This window comes from Lethenteron reissneri, chromosome 10, assembly GCF_015708825.2.
Source record: "Lethenteron reissneri isolate LAM-NWPU_2019-01 chromosome 10, ASM1570882v1, whole genome shotgun sequence".
In the NCBI taxonomy this organism is placed as follows: Eukaryota; Metazoa; Chordata; class Hyperoartia; order Petromyzontiformes; family Petromyzontidae; genus Lethenteron; species Lethenteron reissneri.
In genome coordinates, this window is record NC_083788.1 from 6809126 (window position 1) to 6819907 (window position 10782).

At 44.4% G+C, this 10782-nt stretch overlaps 1 protein-coding gene across 1 annotated transcript; it reads left to right on the forward strand.

The window, feature by feature from the left end:
- The first annotated feature begins 242 nt into the window (after positions 1-242).
- On the forward strand, positions 243-10071 carry RTF2 (replication termination factor 2). Its single transcript, XM_061549348.1, has 9 exons — positions 243-420; positions 2535-2663; positions 3932-4026; positions 4564-4657; positions 5074-5213; positions 6220-6298; positions 6705-6818; positions 7339-7390; positions 8413-10071. The coding sequence occupies exons 2-9, from the start codon at positions 2595-2597 to the stop codon at positions 8844-8846; spliced, it is 1077 nt and encodes a 358-aa protein (XP_061405332.1). The 5' UTR covers positions 243-420; positions 2535-2594; the 3' UTR covers positions 8847-10071.
- The last annotated feature ends 711 nt before the right edge of the window (positions 10072-10782 follow it).

Below are 10782 nucleotides of genomic sequence, written 5' to 3' on the forward strand. Positions count from 1 at the left end.
AAGCGGTGGAATCTTCCAGAAGACTCGGTGGAGCTCTTCTGAACCTGGAAGTCAATTGTATGAATGTCTTCCGTCAGTTCAGTTGGAAAACCAGAAACGGTGGCATCTTCCAGAAGACTCGGTTGTGCTCTTCCGAACCTGGAAGTCAATGCGATGAAAGTCTTCCGTCCGTTCAGTTGGGAAACTAGAAGCGGTGGCATCTTCCAGAAGACTCGGTGGTGCTCTTCCGAACCTGGAAGTCAATGCGATGAACGTCTTCCGTCCGTTCAGTTGGGAAACCAGAAGCGGTGGAATCTTCCAGAAGACTCGGTGAGGCTCTTCCGAACCTGGAAGACAACGCGATTAATATCTTCCGCGTGTTCAGTTGGGAAAACAGAAGCGGTGGAATCTTCCGGAAGAGGAAGAGGGTTGCCATTGTTGGTAAGTACGCAGATTTCCTGTGTACGCGCAGCAGTTAAACTCGTATTTTAAAAACGAGCACAGTCCCTTTTTAAATAACACGGTTGTAGATTGGAATACGTTGTTGGGAACGTGTAGACTAAGACTGAACTTTTAAATCTAAACTTTGTTTTATTGGCGTTAGACTTGGCGTTAGGCCTGCACGCTAGGCGAGGCGTTTCGGTAAACTGGGAAAATTACACTAAAAACACGAGAGTTACATAATTAAAGTCTGTGATAACATTATAACTGTGGTGTTCATACGTTCTATTGTATCGCCGCGCTAGCCTACCATCGCTCAAGAGTAGATAGAGTAAATATATTGTAATCATTGAATCTTAAAGGGCCAAATAAGCTCTTATAGGCCACATCATTGGCGTCCCGTGACTGTGTTACAATTCACACTTTAGGGAGTCAACCAACAGTGGTTGTCATACACACAAACTTGCTTCCGTCATGGAAACGTGGAATTTCCACCACTGCCTCAGGGTGACCAACGCAGATGAGCGCGTGGCTCATTTTGCTCGATTGTGTAGTCAGGAGGTTTGTGTTTACACTGCGCAGTGTACATTTAAATTCTGTAACGCTTACTGCGTTTTGTTTATATACACATTCACATCCCTTCTGGTAAACCACTGCTGGATTCAGGCTGTTTTACGTTGTGTAGGTTACGGGGGTTGTTTGACTATAATTCACGATCAGTGCGGGTTATTGAAAGGGTTGGGGAGCAGTTGGTGGCGCCTTGGGATATCTTCTCGTATCACTCGCCACTTAGGCCACGGCAAGGTAAGGTAATTTACCCTTAAAGGTAAAGGTGTCGACATGCCAAGGGGTAAGGTAAAAGGTAGGGTAAAGGTAGCTCGGAAGAATTACCCGGTAAATACGGTGCCTTGTTTACCGCTACAAGCTCCGTGGCGCAGTCCGTGGCCTCCATTTAATAAGTAATTTTTTAAAATACTTTATTAAAAACACGCTTTTATGAAATGTACGAGTAATGGCAGAACTCCACGACTCCAGGAAGTGGTCCCGAGGCTTTCCATAACGTAAGGGGCCGTGGCCAATTACAGCCAACGTCAGTTGACGGTGGACAATTAGACCCAAGCCGAAACATAACATAAAAAAAGAATGTTTAAAAATACATTTTATTTTTTATGATATAATATAGTATTGTCATCAGTATGACATGAGTATACCAAGTTTGCAGTCGATACCACATTGGGAAGTGGATTAAAATTGAGTTACAAGATTTGAGGATACAACGACAACAACAACAAGCGTGTAAAATTGGAATAATCGAGAGTATTCTATATGCATAAAGCGCTCTACCCAGCATTTACCGTTATAAACCTTTTTCACATGTAGTATCCCAGTAATTTCCCTGTAATCGGGTAATTTGTATGGGGTAAGGGTGAAAGGTAGGGTAAAGGTAGTCTAGTTGGTTTTTAAATCCTTTATATTAAGTTCGCTTGCTTGCTTGCTTGCGTGCTTGCTTGCTTGCTTACGACCGTGCAAACCTTTCGGTCGTTTTTTAACCCACTTCCCGTGATCCAATCGAGCTGACATTTTGCACACAGACTCGTTGTGCGAGACAATTAATGTTCGTGAAAAAAAAGTTTCCAAAATTTTACACTGTTTAGGGAAAACATTAAATATTTAATTACTAATTGTTTAATACTGCAGACAATCATCTGACCCATAGGTGGCAGCCATCTCAAGCCAGAGGACGAGAGGACTCTAGCCGCCACGCATATAAAGGATTTAGAGTGAAAAACTTTGTTTTTACGGGTTATACTTATTACCTTACCTGCTAAAGGGTAAAAGGTAGGGTAGAGTGATTGTATTGTAAGGTAAAAGGTAGAGTAAAGGTAGGCTCGTTGTTTTTACCTTACCTTGCCGAGTCCTAATCGCCACTGACGCCAGCCATGGCCATAAATTGCGCTCGGGTTATCAGTTTCGTTATGCGTTATGCTAATCACTGCGCCACCGCTCTTGCCAGACTAATTTTTCTAACTTAAATCTTTGAAAACCATGTACGTATCAAATGATGTATAAACTTTATACGGTATGATCCATTTAATCAACGCACCGATTCACAGGAATTTAGGACGAGGGCGATTAGTTTGCCTTTGGCTGCTGCCACGGAGTGAAAAGTCACGATGGGATGCGATGGAGGAACCATTCCCAAGAGACACGAGCTGGTGAAGGGGCCTAAGAAGAAGGCACAGGTAGGGAGTGGGATTACTCCCGATGATGACTCTCCTCACTGGTGTCTGAATCCATGGCTCACCCGTCTCATGAGGCTGTCACGATGGCATAGTGGTAACACTTGTGGCACAACTTGGGCACTTCTATGTGTTTGGTACGAGGCACGACAGTGGCGAGATGTTACCTCCCATATTCTTAGGTTTTTTCGGTAAAGTCACGTAGGTAAAACATAAAAATTAATAAAAGTAAAATAAAATAAAAATAAAAATCACGACGTTTCCGAGGCAACACAAGCTTCCGTCTTCAGGTGGAACCGTCACAGCCACGACAGCTGTATCAAGTAAAAAAAAAATATTTTACTTTTATTAATTTTAATGTTTTACCTACGTGACTTTACCGAAAAAAACCTAAGAATATGAATCCTTGCAGTCACGAAAGCTTCAAATCTAGAATGTTAACTCCCTTCGCCTAGGATGCAGGGACATGGGTTCGATCGCCACCCTGACGCCTGTTTATTTGGAGTTTACATGTTCTCCCCTTGGTTACGTGGATTTTTCCCCGCCTCTGGTTTTACCCTCCATATTTATAAACATCCGTTTAGAGTATTTGGCTGCTATGAATTTCCACGCAAAAAGCAGCTTCATTGAACTATCATTTGTGGCCAGGACACTTCTAAAAAATAAATATATAGCTCAAGTTGACCTACCTTGTAAAATAAATAAATATTTTTTTGTTATTGTTTTTTGTTCTCCCCTGTTCTGCGCCAGTTTCCTTCGTGTCTGCCCCCATCGCAAAAAAAACAATGTCATTGGTGCTGGCCAAACATCCCAATGTAGGACTTAAAACTTTCGTAAATGCAGGAAATCTGGACTTTCTTGGGTAAATAAATAACTATTAATGTTATAACTGCCCGATCAAATGTCTTTAAATTCTCTTCTAACAATATTGTATCTTTATGCACTCAATCAAGTGCCTTTTTTATTGTCTGCAAAAGCTACATATAATGCTATTTGATATTAATTAATTTTTTCCAGAATTTGATAGTCTGTATGTCGTCAATGCGAGAGACCCCTTTATTAAACCATACTCGGCTCTGCGGTTTGTTGCCCTCAAAATGTGCCATCGTTTTGTTCAGAATTCTGTTCATAAACAATGAATACAGAGGAGACCATTCTTAAAGTGATGAAGATAGAATATTACAATTAGTGGAGGAATGTTATGCAGATGTATTTACACGTTTGTACCTGCGTGCGTGCGTGTGTGTACGTACTTGTCTTCTGTTGTGCAGAGTGACAAGGATGCGGACCTGGCGGCACGCTGGTTTTATTGCGCGCTGAGTCAGCAGCCACTTCGTCCGCCTATAGTGGCCTGTGAACTCGGCAGGTGAGCAGGAGGGGAGGAGGGGAGCAAAGGGAAGCAGAGAGTAAGGGAGCCAGAAGAGTGGAGAACACAAAACAGTCTGACGTGTGTGTGTGTACGTACACTTGTCAGTGTATGGGCATATGCATCTAAACAACATTTATATTTCGATTTAAAGCTTTCGTGACTGCAGGGATTCATCTTCTTGGTTTTTTCGGTAAAGTCACGTAGAAGGGAAGTAATACAATAATAAAAATAAAACATAAAATAATTCTCACGACGTTTCGGCCACAACGCAAGCAGCCGTCCTCAGGTGGAGAACAGGTCCGTCAAGTAGACAGAGTCTGAATAGCACGCTCCAGGCTTGGAGCGACTATTTATGCTGGATGGAGGGGCGAAGAGCGTCTTGACAAAATAATCTGCATATCAAGAGGAATTTAGCACATTTATGGGAAATGCAGATATGTGATTAGCACTACTTGTGAAATGCGTAGGAGGTTAAGTACATAAGTACTTGCCCGATTAGTCTATTCAAGGTGTTTTGGGGATCCTTGTGTGCAGGCTGTATAACAAGGATGCCGTCATCGAGTTTTTGCTGGAGAAGAATTCGGAGAAAGTAGCTGTGGAGGCTTCTGCTCACATCCGCACCCTCAAGGTACGCACATGCGTGTTGCACGTCATGACCTGCTGTGGCTGTGTGCCCACGTGTGTCCCTGGGCATGTCTACACTTCTTCTTGGTTCTTTCGGTAAAGTCACGTAGAAGGGAAATAATAAAATGATAATATAAATATAAAAAAAAAATCATTTATTTTGTTATTGTTTTATATTAATATTATCTTATTATTTCCCTTCTACGTGACTTTACCGAAAGAACCAAGAATATGAATCCCTGCAGTCACGAAAGCTTTAAATCAAAAATGTCTACACTTGTCCCTTTGTGTTTGGGGCATTATTGAAATGTGTCCCCATGTGTTCTCATGTGGGCCCCAACCATGTCCACATATCCCCCATTTGTATGGCGTTTTATGGGTTTGTGTTGCTTGTCTCCGTGTTTCCCCACGTCTTTGCAGGACTTGACCGAGTTGCGCCTGACGGAGAACACGCTGTGGCAGGGCGAGCATGCACACAGCAAGGGCGGCCAGACCACCAACATTCCCGCCCCACGTTTCTGCTGCCCCCTCATCGGCCTTGAAATGAACGGGCGCCACCGGTCAGTGCCACAACCACAGCAGCAGCAATAATAGCAGCGGCGGTAGTAGCAGTGTCAGAAGCAGTATCTACATCAGTAGCTACAACAATAGCTACAGCAGCAGCAATATCTACAACAGCAGCAATAGGAACGTGATCATGGCAAAGTGACCACTGTTAACAGCAGATGGCAACAGGAGCCATAGTATCATGTTTATGTGTGTGAGTCTAAAGGAGCAGTGACATGATGGGCATTGCACTGAGTTATTAACCCAGCAACCTGCGTCGTACTCTTAGGTTGTTTCGGTAAAGTCACGTAGGTAAAAAATTCAAATTAATAAAAGTAAAATAAAAATAAAATAAAAATCACGACGTTTAGGAGGCAACACAAGCTTCCGTCTTCAGGTGGAACCGTCACAGCACGATAGCTGTATCACGTAGGAGAAATTCCAAGAAAACAGTCCTTGTGTATATATATATATATATACTGGTTGAGGGTGGGAGGAGCCAAGGTAGGCCCTGGATATTATTATTGTGAGGTTCGGTGCGGCTGAAGCACGCTGTTAGGAATGAGCCTTTGTTGTGTAGACTCGTTGAACTCGGAGGGTCCAAGAGTTGTAAAGGTGCGTGTAAATGGGACTGAGCCTTTTGTTATGTAGAGGTGGTGAGGCTGAAACCGCTGCCAGGAATGAGTCATTGTTGTGTAGACTGAGTCGGTTGTGGGCCTCCCCTAGGTCCAGCTATACTACCTGGGAGGTCTTGTGTAAATAATATATGATGGTGAAGGTGACTTAGCCTTCACAGGGTATATAGTGGATTGTGTAAAACGTGAGACCTTGGGAGACAGACAGAAGGGCATGGTCCTGGCCGCAACAATCTCTCGTGTGCCATGTCGGCCCGAATAGGTGCTCTCTAACAGCACTTACCCCAAACAGTCTATAAGGCATGTGTTTTTGTCATTCAGTGTGATCCTTTGCTTTTCAACTGAGTGACAATCCATTGTGTGAATTGTGTTGGTATACCTGCAGTTTTGTGTTCATTCGGGGATGTGGCTGCACTTTCTCCGAGCGAGCTCTCAAGGAGATAAAGTCCAACGCCTGCCTCAAGGTAACGCAACACCATGGGCCTGCGCTTGGACACAGAGTTTTAAGGCAGTGGTGGAGAACCTATCGCGCAGGACCACCCTTCACTCGGCCCGCAGCCAAATGATTACGGCCTGCAAATGATAATAGCACGTCGTTACAAGCATCTGAGCTGCACTAATCGGGTACTAGAGGGAAATATTTTCAAGCTGGCAACAAAACTGTTTGCTAATTTTAACACTGCTCAATCACTAAATTAATGTGTTAATGTGTGGTTGCCCGCTGAAGTAATTTTTTCGCCCTTGGGAAGCAAACGGTTCCCCACCGCTGAGCTCAAGGAGACACACGCACGATGGCACGCACGTGCAACACGAGGACAGCAGAGAGGGCTAACACGATGATATAGTCGTAATGAGGTGTGCTATGGTCAGTGTGGCGTGACATTTCAGGACGACGATGTTGTGGTGCTGAACAGCTCCGCAGAGGAGATGAAGCAGCTGAGGGAGCGCATGCTCGAGCGTAGAGAACGTGCCAAGATTGAGCGGGTAGGCACGGCGGTGACGCCAGCACCACCAGCACCAGTACCATCAGCAACACCAGCAACACCACCTGCATTATCAATAGCGTCATGAATATCAGCACTACCACCATTGATCACGAGTACCTCTAGCACAACTACCTTCAGCATCACCGGTATCAGCAGCGAATCCCAGTGTCATGACCAACAGCAGTAGCATCCGCATCAACATGATAAGCAGCACCACTACTGTCATGATCATCAGCACCATCACCTCCATCAGCAGCAGCAACAGGAGGATGGGCATTAACATATGAACAGTACCACCACTTTAATCACCAGAAATATCAACATCACCACTAGCAGCAGCATAACCACCTCCACCGACATCATCAGCATCTTCGTCACCTGCAGTGGTACCAGTACTCAGCACCAGCGCTAGGATCGAGATACAAATCTGAAGTCAAATGGGATGTTTTTAGATTTGAGTCAAAAATTGCGTGTGTGTTCCGAGATAATTGTTGTGATATCCCCATCTGTTTCTGCAGAAACTGAAGAGGGTGAAATCCAATGGCTCACAGAGCACTAAAGCCCTCGAAGGTACACTTGCTCAGACACGTGTGATCGCTGTTTAGAAAAGTACATCCTCAAATTACTGGGCTAAGCCAGTTGTGGGTTCTCCTGGTATATTCCTTTTCCTTTACAAAATCCTAATTTTTTTCCACAACTTAATTTAACCTATTAATAGTTTGTAATATATTGCTTTTCATGTTGCTTGAAATTAGTACGGTTGGCTACATGTGGTGTGAAATAAGTTTTAAATACATACAAACTACTGAAAATCACAAGCCAATTCTGAAAGGCACACTCCAATGCAACAGTACTGTAATATACAGTACGAAACTGGATACAATGATGAGAATTGTTATGGTGAATATAATTCACGTAATTAGTTATTTGATATGCCTGTTTCCCGTATTTGTCTCCACTAAAACAAATTAATTTATACATCCCATCAGATTACACGGCCTTCTAGTAGTGCATTTTTCAACAGCATTGGTATAACACAAGCAAACTCTGGATCGGTTTGACATTGTGTCACAGCATCAGTTAGGCTTGCTGGAAACAAAGCTGGTGAGACAATGCTGCCAGATATGTATAGGCAAGTACCGTTTTAACTGAGACTGCCTAGCACATCACGTTTTACTGGTAGGAACCTCCTGGTTACACCAGCCCACAGGGGATTATTGTGTCCGTCCGTCGTGCACCCAAAAATGGGAGGGGTGGGGCTGGGTGTAGAGGGGAGGGTGGGGAGGGGCTGGATGGGGAGGGTGGGGCTGGGTGGGGTGGTGCTGGGTGGGGAGGGGCTGGTCACCCCGTGGTGCCCTTATAAAACTCAACGTTTAACCTACTCACGCCGGCTTGTGCCCGCCCTCACAGTCGGCCATATTTGCGGAATACACCACGCCGCCGTTGACCCTGGTCATTGACCGAGCAACCCAACGGTCCTACCAGCTCCCTCCGCAGGAATGTGTTTAGAGGCACTCGCTCTCTCTCTCTCTGACAATCTGACTGGGTGGTTAACTTTGGGTCGTCCTTGTGTACGCGTGCGTGTGTTACAGAGCCAGGCACATCCGCTCATGTCTTTAAGAGACCTTGGCCCGTGGCAGCAAGTCCTGCGGTGGAGGAGGTGGGGCTCAGGGCGGAGAAGGTTGCACGCCTCCCCGTGGAGAAGGTTGGCCCTACTGTGGAGGAGACCCACCTTTCAGTGGAGAAAGTTGGCCCCACAGAAGATAAAGTTGGCCCTACAGAGGAGAAGGTCGGCACCACAGAGGAGAAATTGGCGGCGGGCCCCGCAGGGGAGGTGAAGAATGGCAAGATGCCTGTCGGCAAGCAAGGACGGGAGGGAAAGCGAGCGGTGGGAGCTGAGGACACAAAGACGGCCAAGAAAGACGCAAAGCCCTGCTCGGAGACGTACAAGTCCCTGTTCACCTCTCACAGCTCGGCCCAGAAGGAGACGGCCCACTGGGTCACCTACAATCCCTACTACAATTGAGCCCGCGTGTGTTTTCGTTACATATAAATGCACGAACACGCTCACGCACATCTTCCCCAAACCCTCGGAGCACTGGAAGATGTTTCGGCATTTGTGGATGTAGTGGAATGTTTCCTAAGTTTTTATTGATCTCCCGGTGCGGCAGTTTGAACATGAGTCAATTTTCATAAATCTGCCCCCTACCCCCCTGCCTCTGTCTACCCAGCAGTGTGGCTCGGTACACCACAGTCACGCTGCAAATTCTGTGTGTGGCCATCGTGGAAGAGTAGGCCAAAATAACCTGTAAAGGGCCTCTCCAGAGCTCTTCGAGTGGAGTCCCTTGCTCCAGCAGTAACATGAGCAAGTAATTGCAGTGCTGCACCTTTTCATCTTGAGCAATACAAGTTAATGTTAGGTTTGGAGTGGTGGCATAGCACACTGCACAATGAAGCTTGTGACCTGAGTTTTATTCCTGGCCTTGGCTAACATCCGTGATTAGTGATATCTAAGCTGGTCCTGAGCATCCCGTCAACTTTGCCAACCAGCATTGATCATACTTCACCATGTGAAGTACAACCCCCGTGACTGACGCAGCCTTGGGAGGGCTTCATCTCGCGGTGAATTGACAAAGGTGCTGTACATTATTCAATTAATGGATGAAAATAAGACGATACTTTTTTTTCAATATGCTTGCGAGTTCTGATTGTGTTTTTTTTATTCTCAACATATTTCCATCAGGAAACATTGTCATTGTTCCATGAAGAGCCTGGGACTTGTTGAGCCTCTCTTGATTCTAGATTTGAAGCTTTTGTGACTGCAAGGATTCACACTCTTAGGTTTTTTCGGTAAAGTCACGTAGGTTAAAATAAAAATTTAAAATAAATTAATAAAAGTAATAGAAATAAAATAATAGATCACGACGTGTTGCCTCCGAAACGTAATCTATTTTATTTCTATTCTATTTTATTTTTACCTACGTGACTTTACCGAAAAAACCTAAGAGTAAGCCTCTCTTGGTTAAATTCTGGTAAATGAAGAACATTGCTGTAATTATGCAGTACTGTGTTCAACATCCTCCACACGTCTGCTTTTTTCCTGCAGAAATATAAAGGAGTTAATTCACATGAATTACAGCATAAACCCGTGCTTTCCGTTTAATATTAATTTTATATTCATCTTAACCACAATCCTTTCGGTTATGTTTCATTCTGTCAAGTAGTGAGTAAAATATGACTTGTCAAGCGTTTTAAGACTTGAGTTGTGCATTCAATCATATAGGCTTGGTTTTGTCATCTGTTGACTAACATCGACATTACATAGCGGCCACCAGGGTGAAAGCTTAAATGTGTTAAGGTCCTGTGGTTGAAACGTCTGGAGAAAACCACTGGATGGTGTGTGTGATCCTTACATTATTGATTATCTTATTCACGATTAAACCACGTGAATTCACCCATTCCCGTTACAATGAAGGAAATATTTAAGAAGAGTCTATTTGGATATATTGCAGATCAGTGCAACGTCGCATGAGATAACGGCCCGCAGAAGTGGATATCACAGAGTTCGTGGTTTACAAAGTAGGTGGCAGCACTTGCCACACACCCTACCACCGAGGGTAATGGATGAGTCAACATTTAATTCTCACATTTGGAATGTATCCCTTTGTGCAGGGCCAGATTTTAGGCGCTGGTTGTTGGGTGCGGTCATTGGTGGCCAGGTTGAGACAATTTACTTGTAGACCCGTTTTAATCACATTCAACTGTCTAGATGTGAGCCCCTTTTTTCGGGAATATGGCCAATTTTATGAAATCAGATTCAGCTCTCGGTTTAGTTTGGTTATGGCCTTTTGAGCCAAAGTCTATTTTCATGTTAAGTGCAGTTGAAATTGATCAACCAATTGTGTAAAACAGCTCAACACGTCATTGGACCGCCTTTGCCAGTACCAAAATATAATGATAGG